Raw genomic sequence first — 27828 nt, forward strand, 5'->3', positions numbered from 1 at the left:
ATGACAGGAACCAAAGGATCACCCTTGGCATCTTTCCATACAGCAGCTGGAGCTCCTCGCTAAGCTAATCAATCTCTGTCATTTGAGAAAGGAAAACAAATTCGAGATTTGCAGCCCATCCTGTGGAGGGGCCTGCTGAGGTGGCTGCCGGCTGCGGCATCAGAGCCAGACTCCCCACCAGCCGGGCCCCCCTCATTTGGGTGGGGTCTCTCAGATGAGACCCATCTTCCTTGGTCTGCAGACTGGGGCTTCTTGGAGATTCTGGGGGCATCACAGATGGAGGGACCCGGGCCTTTACCCAGAAGGGGAGGCAAGGCCCCAGGAGGGGATGGGACATGCCTGAGGCCACACAGAAAGTTGGTGGCTGAGCCAGGTCTGGAGCCATGTCGCCTGACCACCAGTCTGGTGTCATTGCCACGTGGCAGCTTTTCTTTTCAGGGGCAGACGAAGGAGGTGGGCATTCGGGTGGGAAGGGAGGGTGTGGAGTGAGAGGCAAAGAACTTAAAGTCTATTTCACACTCTTCAGGACCCCTCCCACCCGGGCAGAAAAAACCGTACTCTGCCATGTGCTTACATTGATTGGTGTCCTACTGTCCTCTCTGCAGGGGAAAGTGCTACCTAATATATAACCCAGACTCTTCAGAGGTGCCGTTTCCTTCCTTCATTTAACAAATATCTGCTGAGCACTGATCTTAGGCCATGAACCCAGCAGGGAACATGACAGCCAAGTCCCCGCTCCCTTGGAGTTCATGTGCACCCGGCTGTGGGGCTCTCACTGGAAGGCAGAATGGCTGCGCCCAATTTTCTGGTCATTTAAATCCAGCAAATGCCGTTCCCAGGTCACAGAGTCACGCGTGTCAGGCAGAGGCTCCACTGCAATTGTTGCAGTTACTACTGCTCCAACCCTCCTAACACTTACTGATGTATGACAACCAGAGTGTCGTGCTCACGGACCCTGTGGGTCAGGAGAGAGCAGGAGCGGGTGGTTTAGCTCTACCGCACGGCACGTGGGCCGCAGCTGGGAGCACTTGAAGCCTGGGGGGGTCACTCCGTGACCGGGGCCGGAATCATCTGGAGGCAGCTTCACTCACCTGTCCGGTGGTAAATGCTGGCTGTCAGCAGGAGCTCCTCCCTATGGTCTCTCTGCACGGGCTAGTGTGGGCTTCCTCACAGCATGGCAGCTGGGTTCCAAGGGGGTGTCCCAGGAGAGCCCGGGGAAGCCTCAGCAGTCACAGGGCACTTTCTGCCGTGGCTCGCCCAGATTCAAGAGGAAGGAAGGCATGTGGGATGGGAGATATTGTGAAGGCCACCTTTAGCAAATACACTGTGCCATGTGGGCGTTCAGGAGGTCACCGCCTTTAGGGAGCCATCACCTCCCGAGCGTTGGTGCCGAGCAGGCACTGTGGCCAGCCTACTGTGTACATCATCCTTCCAACGCCTCTTCGGTGAGTGACTACCATTAGCCCCATTTTGCAGATGGGAAGAGTGAGGCTCAGAAAGGCTACACTGCCTGCCCTGAGTCATGCAGCTGGGATTTGCACCCAAGCCTGGCTGCCTCCAAAGCTCTTAACACTGACTGTTACACTGTCTCTCCCTCTTCATCCATAAGTAATCTTTACCAGACACACCAAAGTGTGGTGAGAAGCATAGACAAGCAGCTGGGGGGTGGATTGTTCAAATCTGTGAAGGCTTCTTGGCAGAGGTGACATTGAGTAAGGCCTTTAAAGATGCTTCAGATTTGGACACATGGGAAAGGGAGTAGCATCCTAGCGGAGTAACAGTAGGATAGAGGGGTCCCCAGATCCCCCAAGGGATGCTGCTTTAACCAACCCAGAATCTTGGCCTTTGACCCCCTACCACACTGTAAACTGTTCCACTCGAAAAGGCAGGCTGAGACTGGGGCTAGGGTGGATGGATTTAGTCCCCAGAAAAAGTGCCAAAGTGGCCTCTGTCCCTCTCCACTATATCACCATCGGCTTCCTTTGTAGGCTGGGAATGGGGCCATGATTCCCACAGGCCTCTGCCTCCTACTTCCACGTGCAGACTCGGTTTCACTCTTTGGAGATGGAGTGAGTTGGAGCCACCTCTGGCTCACACTCAGGAGTCTCTGCTAACACAAATCAGCCTCTGCGCAGTTAGCATCTCTTCATCAAGCTCGCTTTAGGGCACCACAAAGGGTAAGTTTAATTATTTCATTGATAGGAATCGTGCATATTACAGGAGCAGTGCCGCCCCGCCCCTTTCAGGCCTCTCTCCCTTTCAAGTCTTCTGCTGCGCGCCAACCCCCCCCCCCCCCGTCACACCCCGTTGCTCACTCTGTTAATCTCTTTCTTTGTTTCCCTATTTGGGTCTCTGTCTCCCCCACCAAATTCCCCTCTCTTCCCTGTCTCTGATCCCTCCCAAGTCCTGTCTCTTTGTCTCTGTTCCTCTCCTTCCCCTCACCCTCTCTTCCTCACTTTCTAACGGCAGCCCCCTCTCTTCCCGGACAGACTGTCTAATTGAAATGGAGCACTCTAGAGAGTGTTAATAGAAAAGGCAGCATTAATTAGCCAGCTCTGGCATAATTAGCTTCCTTTTCTTGCTGCCTGGCATCTAACTAGATAATGAGTCTCTCTCCGTCCAAACAGAGGGCAGGCAGGACAGGGGGACAGGCCATGCCCAGGGATGCCAGAAGGCCTCCTACCTTCAGGCCACCCTGCTGGAATCCTCAAGCTGCCCAGCCCTGCCCTCTCCTGCCAGGCCCTCCTGCTGCTTGTTCCCAAGTCTTGGGGAGACAGATGCCTGGCCCCTGCCCGCGCCCAACAGTTTGACGTTGCTGGAGCTGCATGTTAAGTGATCTGAGCTGACGAACAGTGGTTGCAGCTGCTGTGTCCCACAGAAAGGGTGGGGGTGGGGGGTGGGGACTGAGACTTCTTGAGAACTATACGTAACCTGCATCTAGCCCTGCCACAGCTGCATAGGCAATGGCTGAGCACATTACAGTCCCCAAAGGGGAGCCAAAGAAATCTGTTTATGTGACAGACAATAACTAATGAACTACACAGACTGCAGAGCACTTCCACCCTTGAGACCTTCCCCACAATCATGTGAGGCAGGAACAGCCCCCTGTTTTACAAAGACTCTGAGGTTCAGAGAGGTTCACCGTCTTGCCAATGTTCACACTATCAGGACCAAAACCAGGGTCCATCTTCTTCCAAAGATCATGTTCTTGACTTTCTACCTTGATACTTCTAGAAGTTACTTTATAGTTGCTCATCAAATAAAAGTAATTGAATTGGCCTGAGTTCCAAAATCAGAGAATGCAGCAAAAACTGGAAATCATGCATAGTCAAAATTCCCTTCAGCTATCCCTTGCACGGGAAGGAATGTCTTTTCTGGCGGCACTTGGGGCTATGAGTCTCCTTTTTCTGTGGCCCCAAAAGCCGCAATCTACTTGGGGGACTGATAGGCAAATAGGATTTTTCCTTTTGTGCACATGTGGTTGAGTTCGGTTGAGTTAAATGCTTGCCTGATACGATTACATTGTAGTGTTTGTACTTGGTTATGAGCCGGCGGGGTTAATGCGCAGGGCTAGGCGAGTATTTGTACTTGGTTGTGATTGGGCCCGGTGAATGCCCAGGGCTGGGCGACTGTCCGTAGCCGTGGCATCATCCTTTCCCTCTCTCCGGCCTGCTGACACTCTCCCTCTTCTGTAGGCTATGGACTCAGAGGATGACCCGTTGTTGCAGGATGTGTGGCTAGAGGAGGAGCAGGAAGAGGAGGAAGCAACAGGGGAGGCCTCTGGGAGAGCCCGGAAGCCAGGGCCCCAAGCCGGGGCAGGGGGGCAGTGTTGCTGGCGGCACTGGACCTTCCCCTCTCGGCCCCCAGCCTCGGGTTTCTGGAGTACCTTGGGCTGGGCCTTCACCAATCCGTGCTGCGCGGGGCTAGTGCTCTTCCTGGGCTGCAGCATCCCCATGGCCCTGTCGGCCTTCATGTTCCTCTACTACCCGCCGCTGGACATTGACATCTCATACAACGCCTTCGAGATCCGAAACCACGAAGCCTCCCAGCGTTTCGATGCCCTTGCGCTGGCCCTTAAATCCCAGTTTGGGTCCTGGGGGCGAAACCGGCGTGACTTAGCTGACTTCACCTCTGAGACGCTCCAGCGTCTCATCTCAGAGCAGCTGCAGCAGCTGCATCTCGGCAACCGCTCGCGGAGTGTCACCAGGGCTCCACGCGCGGTCCCTGCGGTCCCAGGGTCCGGCCCAGGCCCGTGGTGGGACAGCTCGGCTGCCCGGAAGCCAGCAGCCAATCGGAGCAGGCGTCTTCGACGCGAGTCGACCCTGGCGGACCTGGCAGCCCACCAGAGTGAAGCCCCCGTGGACCAGGGGCCGGGCAAGAATGGGCGGTGCCGAGCGGGTACTCCGCCCACCGTGGCCAATCAGAGCCGTGCGCGCCGGGGAGCCTCGCGCTGGGACTATTCTCACTCCTACGTGAGCACCAACACCCAGACTCACGCGCACTGGCGCATCGAGCTCATCTTCCTGGCACGTGGCGATGCGGAACGCAACATTTTTACCAGTGAGCGCTTGGTCACCATCCACGAGATTGAGCGCAAAATCATGGACCATCCAGGCTTCAGGGAGTTCTGCTGGAAGCCCCATGAAGTGCTCAAGGACCTGCCACTCGGCTCCTATTCCTACTGCTCCCCACCCAGCTCGCTCATGACCTACTTCTTCCCCACTGAGAGGGGCGGCAAGATCTATTACGATGGCATGGGCCAGGACCTGGCTGACATCCGGGGTGAGTAGACCAGGGTGTGCTTCGGGGGTGGGGCCTCTAAGAGGAGGTGGATTTGAAGCAGCCCTAGTGGTGGATGGGGGGATTTTGTAAGGGGTGAGGCCTGAATGCGACTGGGGATGGGGCTTGGTGGAGTTGATTGGAAGGTTTGACTCCTGGTTCAGTACTTTCGAGGCAGGTAGGAGGATGGGGAGGGACTTGGCTGTGAAGCGGAGTCAGGCTGCAGCTGAGTGCTGGGCAGGCCTGAGGGCCCCGTGGGGAAGGGTTGGTGGCAGGGTTGGGTGTGCGATGAGATCCAAGGCAGGCGAGAAGGAGGTTTGTGCACACGGCAGATTGAGGGAGAATGGGAGTTATGCTGTGAGAAATTAGAGAAAGCATGGGGTGGGCCTTGGGTGTGAGGTTGGTACAAGGAATCCTGAGTGTGGTTACGGTCTAATCAGAGGAAGATTGGAGAGTGCTGGGGGCTGAGAGAAGACCAAGGCGGAGTTAGTTTGCAGTAAATTAGGGATGGGACTCAAGGAGGGAGCAAAGCCAGGGAATGGTTGTAGGTAAGGCGCTTGGGTGTGCCTTTTAAGGGGTGTGTGGGTGGGGTTCTGTGCAGGTAAAGGCGGAGCTGCAGAGATTGAGCCTTGGAATTAGCTGAGAGTCAAACAGATATGAAAATGTCAATTTAGTGGGAGCCACCTGGAGGGCAGGTCTGGGAGTTCTCTAAACCATCCCTCTGTCCCATTAGGAACAGTTTGAGACAGCTTTAGGGGGAGTTTCCCAGTCCCTTGGAAGGGGTGAGGTGTGGAGGAGGGTAGGATGACCCTGATGGAGGGCTGGTGGACGTTGACCCGCTGAGTTCCTTGACCCCGCCCCCCTGCACCTGCAGGATCCCTAGAGCTGGCCATGACTCACCCTGAGTTCTACTGGTATGTGGACGAGGGCCTCTCAGCAGAAAACCTCAAGAGCTCCCTCCTGCGCAGCGAGATCCTGTTTGGAGCACCCCTGCCCAACTACTACTCTGTGGACGATCGCTGGGAGGAGCAGCGGGCCAAGTTTCAGAGCTTCGTGGTCACCTATGTGGCCATGCTCGCCAAGCAGTCTACGAGGTAGGAGGTCCGGCCACAGCGGCGTGTGCCTGCCCACGTGTGCACTAGTAAGGGGCTTTATTAGGGCAGGGAATTGGTTTCCAGGTACTGCTTTCCCATAAGCCCCAGATCCCCTTCTCTGCAACCTTTTTTCCTGGGAAGTCTTTCTTCCCAAATCAGGGGCAGAGCTGGATATATCCTTGCCGTCCCTCCGGCAGGTCGGTTAAAGGCTCCTTTTCTGGATCATCACTCAGGGCTAGTGAACATGACAATTCTGGAGGAGGTAGGAAATCCCAGAACTCTGGCCCCGGAAGTCTCGGATATTGATTCCTCCAGCAACAGTGTTTGAGGGCTTTCTGGAAAGAGTGTTAACCGGGAATTAAGGAGTTCCTCTCTTCCTCTACTCTCCAGGGAGGTATTTGACAAGTCACTTCATTTCTCTGGCCTCAGTTTTCCTACTTGTATAAGGAGGGGGAGGGGTAACGAGTCCTGCTACCCCTCTGGAGTCAGGAGGAAATGAGCTAAGAGATTGGATGTGGATACTTTGGGCCGTGGGTGCTTTGGCTGTCCTCCAAGCCCTGAGACGTGTGTCTGAGAATACAGTTGGGCTCCTCCCCACCAGCAAAGCGTATTAGATACTTCATCCATCAGCCCTCTGGGCAATAATTCCATGCCTTGCAGTCCTGTGCCCTGCCAAGTTAGCCCTGGGCACATTCCTTCCTTTACTCATCCATTACATGGAGCAACTGCTGTGATGATCAGAGCTAACATTTAGTGAGCACTTGCTCTGTGTCCTGCACTATTCTAAACCCTTTACACACACTCTCTTATTTACTTCTCACGCCAACCCAGTGAAGCAGTGCTATTAGGATGATCTCCGCTTTACAATTGAGGAAACTGAGGCACACCACAGTGAAGTTGTCCAAAATTGCAAACTTCATTAAGAGGCAGAATGGGATTAAAATCCAGGCTTTCTAATTCCCAGCCCCCACCCTTCCTGCCCTCTATGCCAGTTGCTGCATTAGGAGCTCCGCCCAGCCCTGCTTTGCCAGGAAAATTCCTGTTTATCCACTAAGATCCGACCTGGGAGGCTTTTCCCTGAGGCTGTTTAACTGCCTTTCCTCCCACTTCCACAGGCCCCTTCCTTCTCCCTACGGGAGGCAGAAAGGAGCACCCACAGCCTTTGGAGTCAGATATATCTGGGGTCCGATCCCTGTCCTCCACTTCGCTGTGGGAGTGTCAGCGAGTTATTTCACCTGTCTGAGCTACAATTTCATCGTAGCCCTTGTGCATCTGTATTTTAGTTCTTAAATTCCTCGTCACTCAAGGTGCAGTCCTCAAAGCAGCAGCACCTGCAGCACCTGGGGATTTGTTGGGTAAGCAGAATCTCCGAATCTCCAGGCCTTCCCTAGACCTTCAGGGTTTCCAGGTGATGTGTTTCACATTAAAGCCTGGGGAAGTTCGGTTTAATTATGTCTCAATAGAGTACAAGTTCGTTGAAGGCTGGGATTGGTCTTGGATCATTTCTAGAGCACTAGCACCTTGCACAGTGCCAAGAACACCTATGAAGGGATTTGTCTGGGGGAATGGATGGATGGAAGTATGGAGGGAGGGAGAAGCCCCTGGGGAAAGCTACTTGCCTTGGTTGGGAAGCAGGGAGGGGCTGGTTGTAGAAGAATCTTCAGGGTTCCAGGTACCAACAATTACCTCTGCCTAATATGTTCAGCTGCAGAGGCAAAACCCCTGCCCTGGGTAGAAAGCCTCTTTTTCCCTTCCTATCCCCCAGAGTGTCATAGAAATGGTGACAACCAGGACCCTTGTAGATTTGACTTAGTACCTTCTTTTGCATTAATAAAATCTTTTTTATTATCCTATTATTGGTTACCTAAGAGATGGCAACATGCACCTGACTAATTACAGAATAATACAAATTATCGCTTTTACTACTTTCCTGATAATACTAGAATCTTAGAACACAGTTCGCTGCATTTATAACCCTTCAGCCATTTGCATTTTTGTTGCATGTGTTTTAATTCTACCTATATACTTAAACTCATAAGACATTACAGTATTATTTTACTAAGTCAATATTTATATTTACTCACATATTTATCTTTCTTGCTGCTCTTCATTACTTTCTGCAATTTTATGTTTCCCTCTGGGATCCTTTTCCTTGTACCTGAAGAACTCTCTTTAGTATTTGGGGTTTTTTTTAGTGCAGATTTGCTGGTGATAAATCCTCTTTTCTTTGCCTAGAAAACACCTTTTTTTTACTTTTATTTTTGAAGTATATTTCTGTTGGTACAGAATTATAAATCGGCGGTTATTTTCTTTTAATAGTTTAAAGATGTTAATCCATTGTGCAATGACTTCAATCATTTCTGTGGAAAAGTCAGCTGTCATTTTGTTGCCCCTTTGAATGATTGTCTTTTTTTTTTTTCTGTGGCTGCTTTTAAGATTTCTCCTTGTCTTTGATTTCACCAATCTTACTAGGATTTATGTTGGTGTGGTTTTCTTTGTTCTGTTTAGGGTGCACAGAACTTCTTGAATCCATGGATTGATAACTTTCATCAGTTTTAGGAATTTCCTGGCTGTTGTCTTTCCAGATCTTGCCTCTACCTCACTTTCTGTCCCTTTTCCTTTTAGGATTCTAGTTGCACAAATGTTAGCTCCTCTCCCTGAGTTTCATATGTTTCAAATGCTCTTTTCTGGGTTTCTCTTTTCTGCTTTTTTTTCTGTGTTTTGGTTTCAATATTCCAGTTCACTGATCTGTCCTCTGTTGTATTTAATCTGGCATTTAGGTGGGTAGCTTCGGGTCTTCTTCCAAGTGTTGACAGCTGTCTCTAATCCTCTCCCACCTTTCTCTCTCTCTGTTCCTCCCTCCCCCCAGCAAGGTCCAGGTTCTGTACGGGGGGACAGACCTCTTTGACTATGAGGTGCGCAAAACCTTCAACAACGACATGCTCCTGGCCTTTATCAGCAGCAGCTGCATTGCCGCGCTCGTTTATGTTCTCACCTCCTGCTCAGGTGGGGCTTCTCTGAGGGTCTCATCTCCTCCCAGTGTGCTCCTGTCTGGACAAAGACCTTCTTCTCAGGATTGCCGGAAATGGTCTTCCATCCACCATGTCAGAGCTGGTGGGGAGGGGTGCTCAGAAATCACCTTCCAACTCCAAGGGGGGTAGACTGAGGTCCAGGGGCAGGTGGGCCTTACCCAAGGGCCCCCCCGACTCCCAGGACCTCACACAGTTTAACCTTTTGCCTTTTGACCATCTTTTTCTTGCTGGTAACCTTGTTTTGGGGAGTCTGGAGAATTGGACCCTTGTTATGGATTATTCTGTAGCCAGTTTTACAGTCCCAAGTCAGCCACACTTTTGTCCCCAGGTTTACTTTTCCAGTGCCACCTTCCCATGTACCCCTAGCTGCTTCTTACTATGTACACAGTAGGAATTGCCCAGTAGGAATGAAAGATTGATAATATTTTCAAAAATGGAAAAGACATTCATTCATCCATGTAACAGATATTAATTGGGCACCACCTATGTGCCTGATGCTCTAAGGTGCCAGGGATCCAGTGGTAAACATCACAGGTACACTTCCTACTCCCATGGAAGCCTTGTCTGCTGGGGTAACAAGCATCGAGCAAATATATAATGTTTATAATATCCTACTTGCCCTTGAAATACGTTCTGCAAAGATGAAGGCCCAGGAGCAAACTGTCTTACTCAGAGGTGGCTTCCTCTGCCACTTGGGCCTCTGGCTTGGCCTCTTCTCTGGGCATAGAGAACAGAGCTGGGCACCAACAGGGTGCTGAAGGGTACTGTGCGGTGGGGGGTGGGTGTGAGGCAAGACCAGCCAGGGTCAGGGACACTAAAGGGGGGGTATGTTCCAAGGGGTCCCCCGCCTGTATTCCCTGTCCCCTTGCCCTACCCAGTGTTCCTGTCCTTCTTTGGGATCGCCAGCATCGGCCTCAGCTGCCTGGTGGCCCTCTTCCTGTACCACGTGGTCTTTGGCGTTCAGTACTTGGGGATCCTCAACGGGGTGGCTGCCTTCGTGATAGTGGGCATTGGTGAGTTGCCTCTGTTGCCCTAATGATGGGCTTCCCACTGGATAACTCTGTCCTTTCAGACCTCAGAGCCTCAGAGTCTAGGGGGGTGGGTAGAGCATGAGGGATGGGCAGATCCCTGTATGTGTTGAACCCCCAAGGGGTGGAAGGAGCAGGTGAGTATACTGGGTAGGGGTTAAGAATGGTGGGGAAAATCTAGGGAAGGTGGGAAGGAGGCAAGTATTTGAAAGAAGGAGCTTAGTTCTGGGGCTGGGGTAGAGCCAGAGAGCATGGAGCATGGGGCTTGGATTCTTGGCGGGTGGAGCCCAAGTGAAGTCTTTCCAAACTCCAAGCTGAGAAGCGGGGTTCCCCTGGAGCCTGACCACTCAGGGGTCCTCTCCGGGTTGGCCGAGGCCCAGCCTGGGTTTGATTCTGGAGACAACAGAGTGACCTTGAGCCTGTCCCCGCTGGCCCGGGGCTCCCTCCCGTAGGTGTGGACGATGTCTTCGTTTTCATCAACACCTACCGCCAGGCCACCCACCTGGAAAACCCACAGCTTCGGATGGCCCACACCATCCAGACAGCAGGCAAGGCCACCTTCTTCACCTCTCTGACCACGGCCGCCGCCTACGCAGCTAATGTCTTCTCCCAGGTGGGACATCGCCCGCTGTCCCCGTCCTGGCCGCCTCGTTCCTCCCGTACATACCTGGCCCCTGGTCTCTGCCCTGCCCACTGCCCCTTCTCTTGTGGCTACACAGCCTTTGCCTCAGGTGCTTGCCGCATCTGTAGAGTCCATTTTCGTTACTTGTCACCATCACCAGAACTTAACAAATGGGAAAATTATAATAATACAAATAATATCTATTATTAATGCTCATTAATAGTAATTCAGTATCTTCCCCGAAGCGCCTTTGGCAGTTTCCAAAGCTCTTTTGCATATAGTCCTTGCGATAAACTTAGGACAAAGGTATCATTACATCCCTCTTTTCCTATATATATAATATAAATTGAGTTCCAGAGAGGTGTAGTGACTTCCCCAAGGTCACACAGCTGGTAAGTGGTGAGCCTGACTCAGTCTGCTGACCCCGGTGTTCACCCACTGGCTTCATAGTGCATTGTCATCACTCACACTGACTTTCCTCCTGTGGGCTCTGGGCTCCTTCAGGCTTCTGAGTTGGGCTCAGGAGAAGGATCTGGGTTTGAGCCAGGATGTTGGTGCTGATAGAACCTGCCCCAGGAAGAGTTCAAAGGCAGCAAGCCTGACCAAGTCTTTGAGAGACTTTATCACCTGGGCTGAATATCCCATCTAGAAACCGGTGGCTGCTTTGGGATTATCCAGGTCTTCCCAGAGAACCACATCCAAGAAACAGACAGAGCTGAGTTCAAATCCCACCTCTGCCATCTACTGGCTGTGTGACCTGAGGCAGGTTCTTTAACCTCTCTGAGCCTCACTCTCCTCGTGTGTGGATTATGCAGGGACAGAAATGAGATGTTTGTGAAAGTACTTCACAAACAGTAAAGGCTTGTCTGCTTGTTGACTACAGTTTTCTTCTGATTGCCACACCCCTGTGCAGGTCCCAGTCACACCTCTGGAGTACACCCACTGCTCCATGGCCCCAGGCTCCCTGTTCCCATTCTGTGGCCGCCTTCCCTCCCTTCTCGCTCACTAACACATGGCTGGCTCTAACCCCAGCCATTCACGTGATGACAGTAATCAAACACTTGCTCTCGCCAGGCACTGCTGTGGGTGGTGGGCTGAGCTACAGGCAAGAGCCTTCACTCTGAAGGTGGGACTCTTCCTCCCCTGTTGTGTCCCCTGGCACTGTGTCCTCCTGGACCTCCTCGTCCTGCCTTAGTCAGGGAGTGGTTCTGGGGTCCCAAGTGCCTTTGGCTGCAGTGTCCGGGTCCCTGGGCTCCGGCCCTGACCAACCCCACACCCTTCTACCTCTCCATCTCCAGATCCCGGCCGTCCATGACTTCGGCCTGTTCATGTCTCTCATCGTGTCCTGCTGCTGGCTGGCTGTGCTCTTCACCATGCCTGCTGCCCTGGGCATCTGGAGCCTCTACATGGCACCACTAGAGGGCACCTGCCAGACCAGGTGAGCTGGGCAGGGGCAGGGGCTGGCCTCTCCCTGAATATCCATAACAGGCCTTTTTGATTAGTTACTGAGCACCTTTTGTATGGCCAGTCCTGTGCTGGGCGCGGAGGGGACAAAGGAAGGAGAAGAGAACCCTGTTGGGTGGTCACCGTTTGTGACCGCCTGCTGTGATTTGGTACCAATTATATTGACACCCTTCCCCGCAGGAGCCATGGAACTGGGTTCTCTCATTCTGCCCATTTTACAGATGAGGAGACAAAGGCTTGGAAGGTTAAACACGTTTCCCTAGGCCACCCATTTAGGAGGAAGTGGAACTGGGATTTAAACTCAAGAATATCTGACTCTGGATCCTATGCTATTAGCCGCCATGTTTAATGTTCTTAAGTTTCTCATCTCAGTGGAGAAACAATATTTAAACATAGGAGCCATGTGCAAAGTCGAACAGGCCAGTCCGGAGTTGCTGCCCAGGATCTCGTGGGCCCAGGTGGTTGTGGGAGGGAGGGAGCGGAGCAAGGGAATGGGGCCTGGCCCGGGTGGCTGCCTGGGCTTGGCAGTACCGGGGAATGGTGGAGGCTCTCTGGCCTCAGGGCAGGGCACACAGAGGCAGGCATGTCAGGGGCCCATGGCCATGCCCACCTGGCCATACGAGCCAAGAAGCAGCCGGAAGGAGCTGAAAGCCCAGCCGGCCCTCAGCCTGACTTCCCAGCTCTTCCACTCATACCCTCCCCTCATGGGTGGTGACACCTGGGTTCATGGGGGAGCCAGGACCCTGCCCCACCCTCCCCAGACACCCAGGACCATCAGGGCTCACCCCTCTCCCCCGCTCTCTCCATAGCTGCCACCAGAAGTGTGGTCGCAAGAGCTCCCTGCACTTCCCCAGGGACATGTTTGCCACCCCCGAGCGGGCTGGGGGCAGCCCAGCCCAGGGCCCTGTGCCCTACCTGGATGATGACATCCCCTTGCTGAACGTGGAGGAGGAGCCAGGTAAGAGATGGAGCAGGCCTGCCCCTGGCAAGGCCCGGGCAGTGCCTCCACCAGGGGAAGTGACTCTTGATAAGTTGGTTTGAGGATAGGCTGGACCTGAGGCAGGGGACTCGGCCAGGTGGTCTGGGGGTGGAAAGGGTGGGGAGCGGGGTGGGCTTTGACTCAGGTCTGGGCCAGGTCTCTCATGGGCCACTGCTCTGCCCTGGCAGTGTCTCTGGAGCTGGGAGACGCGTCTCTGGTGTCTGCGCCCCCTGATGGCTTGCAGCCCACCCCTGACAGGGGCGGCCGGGGGCAGCTCATTACTCACCTTCAGGAGCTGCTGCACCACTGGGTCCTGTGGTCAGCCGTCAAGAGCCGCTGGGTGATTGTGGGTAAGTGGGCTCCATACCCACCTTCCTCTCTGTCTTATGGCTTCTTCTATCCAGTGTCGGAGAGTGGGGGGCAGACTCCCCAAAAGAGCGTGGAGGCATTGGGAGCCCACCTTCTCCTGCAAGTGAGCTGGAGGTCAGAGATCAGGGTTGGCATCCCTCACTCACTCTCAGCCTCACCTCTTCCCTGTGTGGAATGTAGCCAGTCCTCCATAGCTTTCGTTTATTGAGCACCTACTATGTGCCAATCATGATGCTGGGCAGGACAGCAGAGCACTTAACACTTGGCCTCTGGAGTTAGACCAGCTTGGCTGAATTGGGCTCCTAATTCTACCACGTGCTAGCTCTATGACCCTGGCCGTGTCCCTCAGTCCGAGCCTCAGTTTCCTGTCCTGTGGTTGAGGGTAAGATTCAGCAGTTGGAAGGAATGCCACAGTGCATGTAAGGAACTTAGCCCAGTGCATGGCATGCAGTAAGTGCTCAACGAACCGTAAGGGCTGTTATTATTGTCTTTGACAACAGTATTTAGGGTTGTGTACAAACAACTGAACGAGCCAGCTCCTAATACGCTAAATGCTCTAAGATAGTGGCTGATTCTTGTCCAGGAGTGTGAACTTGGAGCTCATCGTCTGACTCTCAAATGACACACAGCAACGTCCCCAACCCTTGGACGGATCCCTAGCCAACTTCACCCACAAGCTGGCATGCTGGGGTCCACCCACTCTTATGGGAGCCCTCCCCTCCAGCCCCCCATAAAGGGAGCAGCTCTTTGCCAAGGCTCCGGAGGCATCGCCCAGGCCCCAGCCCTGCCTTGTGCGGTGTCCTTTCCTCACAGGCCTCTTTGTCTCCATCCTCGTCCTGTCCCTGGTGTTCGCCAGCCGGCTCCGCCCCGCCAGCCGCGCCCCCCTGCTCTTCCGGCCTGATACCAACATCCAGGTGCTGCTGGACCTCAAGTACAACCTGAGCGCTGAGGGCATCTCCTGTATCACCTGTTCAGGTGAGGGTTTCCGTCTGGGGGTCCTCTGGGGGCCCCTGATCTCTGGAGTCCAGGTCTCAAAGGCTGTTCACCTGAAAGGTGTGAGAGTCATGCTCAGTGTTTCCACATTTCATTAAACAAATACTGGGTGTCAGCTGCCTGGCACTGGGGAGACTGCAGTGGGTAGGACAGGCTTCCCAAGCTCAGGGAATTCATTCCACTGCTAGGGGCCAGCCACTGACATAGTAGGTCTGAGCTATGATGGAGGAAGAACAGGGTGCCCAGGACCTCAGCATCATGGAAGGCATCCTGGAAGAGGTAATATCTAAGCTGAGCCTTGAAGAATGGGAAGAGGCTAGCCTGGCTGGGAGGGAGAGATGGTGGGGGCTGGGACCAGCGTGCTGATGGTGGCAGTGGAGTCACACTAAGTTCCACGGGACCTAGTAACAGTGCATGTCAGGGAGGAGCAAGGAAATGAAATAAAGATGTCTCCCCACCTTCGAGGTAGCCTGGGCCAGACCCTCATGTTACAGAGGGAAGCCTGAGGTAGGAGTTGAGGCAGGGCAGGTCGACCCAAGGTTGTACAGCTTGGCAGGGCAGTTAGAAACCAAATGGGAAGATACTTGGGCGGATGCGTTCAGCTCCTGGGAGAAGATCTGCTGCCTGTTGTAATTACAGTACCTCCATCTAATTAGGGTGGTGTTCAGATTAACTTGGCCTTCCCCTTGGTAACGGCGTTAGCCAAATGCGTGGTAATTGACTGCAGCTCAGAGAGGTGCCTGAGGAGCCCCTACTAAATTGGAGCCAGCCCAGGCCACATCCCTGGCTCCCCTCCTGCCCACCTGGGCGTACAGCTTAAGCTCCATCATCACTGCTGCTACAAGGGCTCCCGCTACCCCTCAAGGCCCGGAGGCCAAAAGCCACACCCACTCCCATTTCACAGGTGGACAAACCCCAGGATGATCCCAGAGTCCCTGGAAGCATCTGGAGAAGGGCCAGGACCTCAGTCAGAGTCCAGCCTCTTTTACCTCTTAGCTCTCTGGACTGTCCCTTCAAGGGACCACCTCCAGATTGTAGCAAAAAGAGCTTCGGCTTTAGGGGCAGACAAGACCTGGCCCTGATGGGGCTCTGCCTCTCACGTCTTCTGCAGGTCCCGCAGCCTCCCTGACCTTCTGCTTTCTTCCCTGTCAAATGGGGTTAACAACAATGACCTCCCAGGATTTTTGTGAGGATTACATTTTTGAAGGTGTAAAATTTCTCCTGTTAAAAAACAAAACTCGTCCACAATGCTTGGGCAAACTAGGAACGTCTTCAACCACCTTTGCTGGTTGCTAACGTTCCGTTTCTGATCGCTCCTGACAAGTGCTCTAACTGAGCATTGATCATGAGCTAAGAGCACAAGAAGCAGCGTCCCACGTGGTCCTCAGCCACCACCATCCCAAGGGACAGTGTCGTCCCATTTGACAGAGGAAGGGAGCAGAGGTAGGAAAGCTTCAGAGCGTCTCTGGCCGGCACGTGCCTTTCTCTTGCTTAGGATTCCTGTAAATTCAATATTTGATGATTTTTTTCAGTTCCGTTTGATTTCTTTCAGGCCTCTGACACACCCCTTCCCCAAGCTAAGGGCCCTGGGCTCCATGTCCCTGGGGTTGTCCCGGGTCCCAGCCTCTGCCCCCACCCTTCGGGCCCAGCCGGGGTGGCCCCACAGCCCCTGACCAGCTCGGTGGGGGGCAGGTCTGTTCCAGGAGAAGCCCCACAGCCTGCAGAGCAACATCCGGACGTCTCTGGAGAAGAAGAAGCGGGGCTCAGGGGTCCTGTGGGCCAGCCGGCCCGAGACCACCCCACAGGGTCAGTGGGGAGCGTGGCCTGCCTGGGGTGGGGGTGTCAGGAGACCCTGCCTGGTGCCAGGGTGCAGGGGCCCCGTGAGGAGAGCAGGTTAAAGTCTGGGAGACGAGAGCCTGTGGATGGGTCAGATGGCCAGTGAACTCAGGGTGAACTGGGCCCCCTACCAGTGCACCACCAGCTGTCCCCCGCCAGAACTGTGGGCTCCCCTCCAGCCCCCCGCTCCAGCCCAGCCTGCGGTGCCCAGGAACCTGCCGTGTGTGTCAAATCCATCCTGCGTCGGGGAGGGCAGGGGCGTCCTGACGTTGGGGTCTCTGTCAGAGGGGCGCTGCTGGGACACGTGTAAGAATTAAGTCCCCCACAGGACAGTCCTGTTTGACCATGGTCACCCTATCTGTGCCCACCGTGGTCATTCCCAGCCCCAGCCCCACCATTCACACTGTGCTCACATGACTGGCATCACTGCCACCGCCCTAGTGTGTGCCAACACACTGTCACCAGCAACTCTCCATTGCTGTCCTGCCCTCCACCCATGCCTCCTCCCTAACCCAGTGACCACCGCCTCGTCCCCCACTATTCTTGCAGCCACCCCATCCTGGTGACCACCACCACCAAGGTCAGGGCTCAGCTCCTCAGTCGGCAGAGGAGACTGCTCCGGGGTCAGGGGATGCAGTCGAGGTACCTGCGCACCCCATCCCACCCCTCCTTTGTCCCCTAGATGCCCCAGGAACCGTGTACGTCTCCAAGGTGATGAGCAAAGGCCACCTGGCTGTCTACAGGTTCTCCCTCAATACCAGCCTGCCTGCCCCTTGGCAGATCGTGTCTCCTGGGGACGGGGAGGTGCCCTCCTTCCAGGTAAGCCTGGGCTGTCGTGAAGTGAGCCACCACTACCAGGGGAGGGGGCCCTCGGTGCCCCATGGGTGGGCACTGGCCATGTAGGGAGCGGGAGGCTGGAGCTGCTGCAGGCCAGTGGGGACCCTGTCCCACCATAGCCAGGTCCGTGGTAGGGCCCTGCGGGGCGGTGAGAGCACGGGCTTCCGAGTCAGCCAGTCCTGGGTTCGAGTCTTCGCTCTGCCATTTATAGTCTGTGCGTCTTTGGGCAGATGACTTAGTCTCTCTGAGCCTCAGTTTCCTCACCTGTGAAATGGGGTGTAGAAAGTTCCAGCCCGGGTTGCTGGAGATGCATGAGGTAAGGACTCTGCGTTACGGAGCCCCCTGAGTGTCCTAAGTGCGCAGGAAATGGGAGCCGTTCATTAGAGGGCTGTTCTTGGTGGCTGCCCCAGCGCCCCAGGACAGAGCCTCCAAAGGCCAAGCCTGGCCCCCGGTTTTTCCTTTGAGGGAGTCATTTGTGTTTCTTGAACATGTTACGGCCTCCGGGGTGACACTGTACACACGTGTCGGCCCATTTGTCCATTTGGACGATGCGGGGCCTGAGGCTTTGCTTCCAGCTTCCTGCATGCTGAGTCGCCGTTCGGGTCTCAGCATAATGTCCCTGCCCCACAGAGCCCTGCTCTGCCCTCCTTGATCTGCCCTCCTTTCCCTGCCCATTTATCCTGTGTCCTGTCAACACGACCATTTAATTCCTGGCCCTTGAAAGAATTTAAAGCCATGGTGACAGGCAGCCCGTGAGGGCCGGGACCGGGCCCTTCTCGCCCACTGCTCAGCTGAAGGAAAGACTGAGGCTCAGAGAGGAAAGGAAGGATTTGCCTGATCTTCCAGCTCGAACCCAGGCCTCCTGCGCCCCTGCCCCGGGCTGTCTCCTCCTCCCTGGGGGCTGGGGCAGGGCGGGACAGGCAGACGAGGGAGGGGCGGAGCCCGAAGCTGGGCCCAGGCCAAGGGAGGCGGCCTCCCGGAGTCACGTGTCTTGTCTCTGTCGATCCACTGCTTAGGTGTATAGAGCGCCTTTTGGTAACTTCACCAAGAAGCTGACCGCTTGTATGTCTACAGTAGGGCAGCTCCAGGCGGCGAGCCCCACCCGCAAGTGGATGGTGACGACCTTGGCCTGCGACGCCAGGCGGGGCTGGAAGTTTGACTTCAGCTTCTACGTGGCCGCCAAGGAGCAGCAGCACACCCGGTAACAGAGCCTTGCCGATCAGCCTATTTCCACCGGCCGGGCCCCCCTGTCCATCCCTCCCCCGCCTCTCTGTCCCTCGATGCCAGCAGGGGCTTTTAAGAAACCCGTGTTCATTTCCAAACATCAGTTCAGATACTTCTCTGCCCAGGACAAGGGGTGGGGAACCCCAGCAAAGACGATGGCCAGTGATCTGTGCCCTGGTCTGCTTCTCGCCCTCTCAGGGGGTCGCAACGGCCACCCCACTGTTCCTCAGCGTCCCAAGCAGGTCCCACCTCAGGGCCTTTGCACTTGCCATTCCCTGTGGCTAGGATGCTCCTCCCCCGCCCCTCGTGTGTGGTGGGCTGCTTCTCAAGATTCAGGCCTCTGCCCCCCGTCCTCCCCTGGGGAGGCTGTCCCGGACCAGGACTCCCTTCCCCATTTCAAATAGTCCCACCAGGTCTCTCCCCCACGCCACCTCTCTCCGGCCCCCGTCACCCCCACGCATTGTACCGACTTGCGGCCTGGTTGCGTCTCCCTCCGGAGCACGGGCCCATTGGCAGAGGCCACCATGACCGCGGGTCCATGCTGTGTCCCAGCACCTGGCATGGGGCCTGGCACAGAGCGGGTGCTCCATAAACACTTGCCGAACAAACGAGTGAGTGAATGCACTCCGCACTCCCTCTCCAAGGCATTTCTTTCACACTCAATATGTGTAATTAATTCAGAGCGTGTTTAATGTCCCTCCCCAGACGGCCAGGTGACAGGAGGGCCTACTGTATGGCACGCTCAGGCCCTGCCCATGCCTGACATGAAGCAAGTGCCCAAAATCACACCTGACTGCATCATCCTGTGCCTCGGAGCACCCCACGCCAGCGGGGCATCTTGTCCCACGTCCCATCCCCGTGTCCTGGGCCCAGGCCCCGCGTGCCTTTATCCGTTGAGGCCATGGTGGCCAAGGAGCTCCGCGTTCCTCCCTTCGTTCATGTCACAGCTGCTGAGCACAGCCCGTGTGCCGGCCCCATGTGGTGCTGGGGACACAGTGGCCCACAAGACAGCAGTGCCGCTGCCCTTGGGCCAACTAGCGGGAGACGGCCGCTAACAAGTCAACTGCCATGTCATTACAAATTACGTCCAAGCTCTGACAGAAAGCCAGGCTGCTGCAATCTAGAGAACAGCGTGGGGCCCTGCATAGGTGGACACCGGGGCTGTGGTCTCTGGCAGGGCCTGGCCCAGGACAGCCAGCACCCAGCCGGGGCTGAACTCCACTCGGGGCACAGGGGTGCGGCCTGGGGGCAGGGCGTGACCAGGATGGGCACCTCGGCTTGGGGGTAGGAGTCCCTCTGCCCGCCGTCCCCTGAACCCAGGGCTGGGCTTGCTCTGCACATACACAACAGTGACTGGATGAGCTTAGAACATTCTAGAAAGAACCTTGAGCTACGTCAGGTCGAGTGTTGAGCAAGCTGACCATAGAACCCTTTCTTCACAACAGTCTTTGAGTCTCTACGACTGTTACGGTTGAGCTGGGGGAGCCTGGAGGAGCTTATGAGCAGGGACCCCCCACCGGCCCCCCAAAGCTGGCCCTGGGACCCCTGTGTGAACTCTTGCACCTCTAGAGGGAAATTTGGGAACCGCAGTTCTCCAACCTTCATGCCACAGGTGGGAGACGATCGTGTAGGGGGAAGGCCTTGGGCAGTCTCCTGCAGTGGCTTTGGCAGAGGCCGGACAAGAACATGCCTCCCAGCCCCCAGCCGGAGACCAGACCCCCGTGCTGGGGTTCCCGAGTCCGCCCCCTGCACTCCCAGCCCTGCACACGAGTGGCTGGCCTCGCCTCCCTGACCCCCGCCCTGGCCTCCCTGACCTCCGTCCCTGCCTCCCTTGCCTCCACAGGAAGCTGTACTTTTCACAGTCCCACCAGCCGCCCTTCCATGGGCGCGTGTGTGCGGCACCCCCTGGCTGCCTGCTCAGCTCCAGCCCCGATGGGCCCACCAAAGGCTTCTTCTATGCGCCCAGTGAGAAAGGTACACCTGGGGAGGCAGCTGCGGGCCCTTGGGGGCCGGGCGCCACCTCTACTACAACTGTGGCTCCCCCGCAGGGCCCAGGGCCCGCCTCTCGGCCACCTTCGGCTTCAACCCCTGTGTGAACACCGGCTGCGGGAAGCCGGCAGTGCGGCCGCTGGTGGACACGGGGGCCATGGTCTTTGTGGTCTTCGGCATTGTCGGCATCAACCGCACGCGGCAGGCAGACAACCATGTCATCGGAGACCCGGTATGTGAGCCCACCTTGAGCAGATGCCCAAGGTCCCATCCAACCAGGCTTACAAACAAGTGCCACAGCCCAAGGCCACCCAACGGTCCTGCCCCCCCAGGCCCTCACCAGACCAGACAAGATCCCCATGGACCCCTGGATATCATTTTTCTTGCGGACCGAGCAGAGTTGAGCTCTCAGAATCACCCAGGAATCTGAACACATTTGGGGGCCTGAGCTGGCCGTCCCTCCCCTCCAGGGGCTGGGACGGAGAGGAGGGCACCACACGTGTGTGAAACCGCTGCCCTGCCCGCTGCAGGCGCCTCCGCCTTGTGGGCCTCCCTGCCCTAGTGTGTGTTTGTGTTCCACTGGCGTCTGAAGGGGGAGGGGCCGGGGGGCTGTGATGAGGGGCGGACCTGGCTCACGGGGGGCAGCCGGGCACATGGTGGGAGGGACTGGGCACGGCAGGATCGCGCCGCTGCCCTGAGAAGCCAGTCCGGTGGGGAGTCCAGGAGCTGACACGAAGTAATTGGGAGCCAGGTGGGGTCGGAGGCGCTCTGCCTGTTCTGTCCGGACCGAGAGTCCGCAGGTGCTCAGAGGCGGGCTGGGCAGCGGGGAGGCCGGGGAGCATTGGGCTCGGGCGGAGGCAGAGGCAAGCAGGAAGCCCAGGGGAGAGAGTTGTGAGTGGAAGCAAGGAGGTGAGACCAGAGGGGCCTATGCGGGGTGGGCGGTAAGGGGAGCCAGAGGTGCCGCTGGGGGCCGGGTTGGGCGGGGACCACGGGGACCCCGCCGAGGCTACAGTAGCGGGGACCCAGGGCCGAGTTCCTGACTCACTGAGCGGCCTGCGCCGGCTTGTGTCTCCTTGGGAAAGGGCAGCGTCATCTTTGACAGCAGCTTTGACCTCTTCAAAGAAATCGGGCACCTGTGTCGCCTCTGCAAGGCCATCGCGGGGAACTCGGAGCTGGTGAAGCCAGGCGGGGCCCAGTGCCTGCCCTCCGGTGTGTGGGGGAGCCAGTTCCGGGGAGGGAGGAGGGACTGGGGGGGCCGGGGGGACCTGCAGACATGCACCTGTGCTTGAGTGTCCACACTGGGGTCAGGGGGTGCGGACATCTGTGTGCCTTCCAGAAGAGAGTGGGCTCGTGCGTGAATGTGAATTGGCGCAGAGGCCCCTGTGTGTGGCAGCATGCGCAGCGTGCAAGGGCACACCTGCAGGAGCTTTTACAAAACTGGGAGCACAGGCTGGCCCGTAAGTGACCAGGGCTCTCCCCGAGGGGGCACAAGACATCATTCTCCGCCCTGATGGCCGATGGGTGGTGCAGATTCCCAATAACGTTGCCACTGGTCACACACACTTGAAACCCGAGATTAGAGGGAGGGCTGGTGCCCCTCCCACACTCACACACAGATGGTGTGCATATGTGCACGGTGGGAGGGACGGGCTGGGGAGGGGTGCTCCCTCAGGTAACCCCCCACCTACCTCTCTCCTCCCCACAGGCTACAGCATCTCCTCCTTCCTGCAGATGTTACACCCTGAGTGCAAGGAGCTGCCTGAGCCCAACCTGCTCCCGGGGCAGCTGTCCCATGGGGCCGTGGGCGTCAAGGAGGGACGCGTGCAGTGGATCTCCATGGCCTTCGAGTCGGTGAGCCCCTGGCAGCTTGCATGCGTCACCTCTGACCCCTGGCCCTTGTCCCAGATCAGACAGGTTGCTCTTCAGAGGGCGATACGAGGCCCACAGAGATGAGTTTGCTCATCCAAGGTCACCTGGTTAGTGAGCGTCAGCATGGAGTGCCAAACGTGCCCTCAGCTCTGCGCTTCTACCACGCAGGCTGCCAGTCAGCTCCCACACCCCTCCCTCCCCACCTGCCCGGGGTCTGTGTCATCTCGCAGCCTCTGGGCTTCAGAGGCAGGTGGGGGTGGGGGCTGCCAAAAGAACAGGACACTCCTCTGCCACAGTGGGGGGCCAGATTGGGGCCACAGACCTACACGCTGGGCCTCCCCCAGGGGACTCGGAAGCCAGTCCCATATGTCACTGCTTCCTCTCTCACCCTGACACTCTCGGGGCTCTGCCCAAGAAGGCACACGTGTGTGCACATGTGTACACACATATGCACACCTGTGCACAGACATGCACACCCTGCCCTGTGCATCTGCGGGTCTCGTGGCCCTGGCACATCACTGTGCGAGGCTTGCCAAGCCTGCCACTGCAGCCTCCGTGCTGAGACCTGAGGTCTAGTCCTGCTCTGACCCCAATGTGCTCTGTGACCTTGAGCAAGTAGCTCCTCCCCTCTGGCCCCAAGTTCCTCCTCTAAAGAATAGGGTCCCGGATCCCTGCCCACCCTCTGATGGTCATTGAGAAACAACAGGGAGATCACATGAGGGCATCGGGTGAGAACGAAGATGACGAGGGTACAGGGGGCCCCCAGCCCCGCTTTTCTTCCCACCACAGGTGCCGCTCATTGCACAGGCAGCCAAACCACCGGCCACCAGCAAGGGGGCCCAGGGACCCTCCCAGCCCCCAGTGAGCCCCAGGCTAATGCAGACGTTGGTTCAAAGCCCAGGAAGTTTTTCTTTATTGTGGTAAAATAATACATAATAAAATTGACCGTTTGAAGTGTATAGTTCAGTCATAGTAAGTGTATTTACATCAGTGTAGAACCGTTATCACCTCCATCTCTTAACTTTTCATCTTACAGAACTGAAGCTCTGTCCCCACGAAACTAATCCCCGCCCCCGGTGACCACCCGTCCCCTTTCTGTCTGTGAATCTGGCTCCTCCAGGTGCCTGCCTTAAGTGGAGTCACACAGTATTTGCGTGTGGCTCATCTCGCTTGGCACGACGTCCTCCGGGTTGATCCGTGTTGCAGCAGCTGTCAGAATGTCCTTCCTGTGTAAGGCTGAAGCCACACACAGTTTTGGAGAAGAGAGAATCCCTGCTCAGGCTCCTCTGCATGACAGGATGTCACTTCCAATATGACCCCACCAGTACTCAGCCTCGCGCGTGCTCACAGACACTCTAACGTGTTCAGACCCAGGGAGCAGACTGGGCCAGTGAGATGACCTAGGTGGAAGGTCCAGAGCAGAATGAGTGCCTGTGTCCCCATCCCCCTCTGAGCAGCTACTCTGGGCTGGACACTGTGAACCAGACAGGCCACTCTCTGCCTTCCTGGACTCCCAGTCCAGCCAGCACACGAGAGGTTGCTAGGCAGTAACAAGAACTATGATTCATAGGCCAGAGTCTGGGTCCCCTCCTGTTCGGGGGCATCTGGCCGTTCTCTGAATTTGGGCACTTAAAAAGGAATAGATTTCTCTCAATAGGTTTCTTGCCAAGCCAAGAGGATGCCCATCTTGAGGCATCAAGAAAGGCTTCCTGGAGGAGATAGAACCATAGTGGGCCTTGAAGGATGAGTGGGAGCTGGCTTTGCAGGCAGAGGGTGGGACACAAGAGCAGGGGGGCACTAGGGGCTGAAGGTGGCTCTGTTGGAAAGGAGTGGGGACTTTGCTGCTGCTGCGGCTGCTGTAAGGTACACATGTATCCCCAGAAGCTGGTGGGTGGTCATCTTGGATTGGCTCACCCTTCACGCCCCACACACAACATCTTCCATTCACAGGTGGCCAAGGACTGGCTGCATCTGCCCCAGAAGAGACCAGCCATGGCCTGGGAAGGGTGAGTGGGCCACAGCCACTGCCCGTCTCACTGGCTCCTGTCCCCCACAGACCACGTACAAGGGCAAGTCCTCCTTCCAGACCTACGCAGACTACCTGCGCTGGGAGAGCTTCCTGCAGCAGCAGCTGCAGATGTTCCCCGAGGGCTCGGCCCTGCGTCGCGGCTTCCAGACCTGCGAGCACTGGAAGCAGATCTTCATGGAGATCATAGGCGAGTGGCCATCCCACCCTCCCCTCCCCAACCTGGGGCTTGTGCAGGGCAGATGGTGGCAGTGGGGGATGGGGAGGTGACTGTGGCAGGGAAGGCATCCCTTGGCCTGTCTGAGCCACACTCATCAGCTTCTGAATCCCAGCCCAGAGCCCAGAAGTGACTAATCAGCCAGAGTTTGGGTCCCCTCCTGCTCAGGGGGCACCTGGTCACATTCTCTGATCCTGCATGGGGCCACCTACAAAGGACCAGCAATGGCCATACAGCTGTTGATGTCATTCTTAGCCCTGCTCAGGGCCAGGCCCTGTGCTGAGAGCCTGGCCTGTGTATCTCTTTAAAGTCCAGAGGAGGCCTGTCGGGTCGGGGCTGCTAGGTCCCCTCTTACAGATGAAGAGGTGGAGGCTCAGAGCTCAGGTGGCTTCCCTGGCTAGCTGTGACCGTGCTCATCGGTGACCTGTGAACCGTGGGCATGAGGGAGGGTGGTGGGCACCCCGCCTGCACAGCCCCACTGAGGACCCTCCTCTCTTCCCTGGCAGGGGTGCAGAGCGCCCTCTACGGCCTGGCCCTGTCCTTGCTCATCTGTGTGGCGGCGGTGGCCCTGTTCACCACCCACCTGCTGCTGCTGCTGCCGGTGCTCCTGAGTATCCTGGGTACGTGCGCTGGGGCCAGGGGCCGGCAAAGGTCCCGCGGGTGGCCGCCCGTCGGCAACTTCCTCTCATCTCCTCAGCGATGGCATTCTGGCCAACCCCACCCTAACCCCCAGCAGAATGCCCCCCTGCACCGTGCTGTCTCGGTGACAGTCATTCATATGACTGAACCCCACAAGTCTGCTCTCCAAGGTGAGCCAGGTATCACCGGCTACAGCTTTCAGCCCAGTGACGTGTTGCTGCACCTGCGTCCCCGCAGCTCTCTCTGGCCCTGACCCTTGGGCTGCCAGAGGTGGGGGTTGCGCTCTAGACTTCCACCCACCCCCCAGGGGCCTTCTGACTTCACCCAGAGCCCCCGTGGGACTGTGTGGGGGCCCAGGTCCCAGCTGCCTGCCTGCTGTCCCCGCCCTGCAGGGATCGTCTGCCTCGTGGTGACCATCATGTACTGGAGCGGCTGGGAGATGGGCGCTGTGGAAGCCATCTCCCTGTCCATCCTGGTCGGCTCCTCCGTGGATTACTGCGTCCACCTGGTTGAGGGCTACCTGCTGGCTGGAGAGAACCTGCCGCCCCACCAGGCCGAGGTGAGCGCCCTGCCTGCCCTTCCCCTCCCACCTCAGCGCAGCTGAGAGACATCCGAGGACAGCTGGACACCTCTGTGCCCGACCCCCCACCACGGTGTGTTCTGGAAGTGTGGTTTTCAGGGCCCGTCTCCCCAGGGACTCAAGTTCCAAGGCAGCTCCCCCAAAGCAGCGCTGTGGGCCCTGGGTGGGTCCACTCCCTGAGCCTCCCTAAGTGGGCATGAGGGGTGGGACCAGGAGACAGCTAAGGGCCTTTCCTGCTTCTGGGTTCCCCGAGTCCCAGTCTCATTCTCTAGCCTGGGGAGCAGGGCTGGACTCTTCATTCATGTCGCTGAGGCCGCCAGCTGGCCTTCTGTGGCTCAGTGAGAACATGCTTTTGACTCAATGTCAAAAACGGCTCTGGGTCTCTTCAAGATTTTGTTTTCCCCTAGTTTGGGATTGTTATTGGTGTGAAAACATTCATAAATATATGAATTAAGTTATTTAGACATTTAGCTGCTTGCGGTCAAAAGGAAATCAGTTCCAATTAGGGCTCCCATTGATGAGGACCTACTATGCAGATCATCAGCATCCTGGTTGTCATAGCAACATTTAATGTGCCCCCCTCCCCAACACCATGCCCTGTGAGCTGCTGTAGGAAAACCATTTCATCTTCCCCGAGACCCTCTGGAGCAGGTGCTGTAATTACCCCACTTATGGAGGCAGAACTGGGGGGCTTCCAGGGGCAGGGCTGGCCTTGGGCAGGGGGTGCGTGTTGACCCAGCATCCGAGCCCCAGGCAGGGTGGGATCCAGAGGTCACGTCCCCAGCCCAGCCTCTGCTCTCATCCGCACCCAGGACGCCCACTCCCAGCGCCAGTGGCGGACGCTGGAGGCCGTGCGGCATGTGGGCGTGGCCATCGTCTCCAGTGCCCTCACCACGGTCATCGCCACGGTGCCCCTCTTCTTCTGTATCATCGCCCCGTTTGCCAAGTTCGGCAAGATCGTCGCACTCAACACGGGCGTCTCCATCCTCTACACGCTCACGGTCAGCACGGCCCTGCTCGCCATCATGGCCCCCGGCTCCTTCACCCGGACCAGGACTTCCTTCCTCAAGGCCCTGGGCGCTGTGCTCCTGGCGGGGGCCCTGGGGCTGGGCACCTGCCTCCTGCTCCTCCGGAGTGGCTATAAGATCCCTCTGCCCAACGGGGCCTCCCTATAGCCCTGGCACGGGGCCCTGACTTGCTCACTTTGGTCCAGCGGGTGGGGACAGGATGTTTGTTCTATGACCCCAGGGACACTATTTTCCAGCTTGGCTCCAGCTCATTTTGTCCCCAGGCCTGGGCTGGAAGGCAGCCCTTGGCCCAGTGTGGGAGCAGACACCCACCTGTGTGGCCCACATGTCTTTCATCATGGTGCCCGGCCAGAGCTGGGTGGTGAAGCGGGCTGCCACCCCCACACTGGGTTCCCCGACAGCAGAAGAGACCAGCCCTCTGTCCGTGCCCAGTCACCATGGAGGTCTGGTCATTTTTGCAGGGGGTGTCCCTCTTACTGCCTCAGTGCTCACAACAGCTTTCTGATGTGGGCGTTACAGGGCCCCCATTCCACAGATAACGAAAAGTGACTGGCCTGCAGCTGGGTCAGGGGCAGACCCAGAGCTACTGCCTGAGCCCCAAGCCTCCCTTGGGGACTTCGCAGGAAGGGCAAGCACAGTGGGTTCCCGGGCAGGGTCCTTGCACCCCCGCCCCTCCTCCCCTCCCCTTCAGCTTTACCATGGCCGGGGCTGGGCGGTCCTGTGGCCCTCTCCAGGCCTTTGGGTCCTGGCCAGAGAGGACAGAGGGACCAGCCTGGGGTTCTGCATGTCCTACCCACGGCCCCAGCCTCAAGGGGCCCTTCTGAGACCCTCCCTGAGGGCTTTGGGGCCCCAGCACAACCTCCCTTATGGAGCCACCATAACCTGCACCTGACTCTGGAGGGGAAGCCGAGGGAGGGGGCAGCCCCCAGGAGGCAAGCTGGCCGGGCCTGCTGCCTGCTCACAGCAGATGGCTCCTGTCACAACGAAATGAAACTGCAGACCGCCGCCATTAACACGAGAATTTTAAGCATCACTGGCTCTATCATGTTCTTAACATTGAGATAAGTCAGTGTCCATGTGCTGCCCAGCCAGAAGGGCACAGAGGTGGGGAGGAGGGTGCCAGGGCCATGGAGGGGTCCACTGGCCCAGGGCACGTGCGAGGGCCTTGGGGACTCACTGGTGCCCCTCTCTTCAAGGGGCTCATTTGGCTCCCCAGTTGGGAC

General features: G+C 57.0%; 1 protein-coding gene across 1 annotated transcript; it reads left to right on the forward strand.

The window, feature by feature from the left end:
- The first annotated feature begins 3698 nt into the window (after positions 1–3698).
- Positions 3699–27635, forward strand: DISP3 (dispatched RND transporter family member 3). The gene is made up of 20 exons (XM_090268591.1): positions 3699–4782; positions 5654–5873; positions 8743–8879; positions 9784–9918; positions 10386–10546; positions 11854–11993; positions 12829–12977; positions 13187–13348; positions 14181–14342; positions 16053–16166; positions 16879–17015; positions 18050–18234; positions 20101–20231; positions 20306–20478; positions 21329–21455; positions 21952–22097; positions 24172–24331; positions 24865–24978; positions 25390–25556; positions 26390–27635. The coding sequence occupies exons 1-20, from the start codon at positions 3699–3701 to the stop codon at positions 26750–26752; spliced, it is 4167 nt and encodes a 1388-aa protein (XP_090124717.1). The 3' UTR covers positions 26753–27635.
- The last annotated feature ends 193 nt before the right edge of the window (positions 27636–27828 follow it).

Source organism: Furipterus horrens, unplaced genomic scaffold (genome assembly GCF_987537825.1).
Source record: "Furipterus horrens unplaced genomic scaffold, mFurHor1.1.pri manual_scaffold_3, whole genome shotgun sequence".
NCBI classification, from domain to species: Eukaryota; Metazoa; Chordata; class Mammalia; order Chiroptera; family Furipteridae; genus Furipterus; species Furipterus horrens.

Coding starts and splice junctions, on each gene's coding strand:
- DISP3 (XM_090268591.1), top strand. CDS start 3,699: ATGGACTCAGAGGATGACCCGTTGTTGCAGGATGTGTGGCTAGAGGAG. Junction 13,349..14,180: donor GAGCCGCTGGGTGATTGTGG/GTAAGTGGGCTC, acceptor CTTTCCTCACAG/GCCTCTTTGTCTCCATCCTC. Junction 14,343..16,052: donor CTCCTGTATCACCTGTTCAG/GTGAGGGTTTCC, acceptor GGTGGGGGGCAG/GTCTGTTCCAGGAGAAGCCC.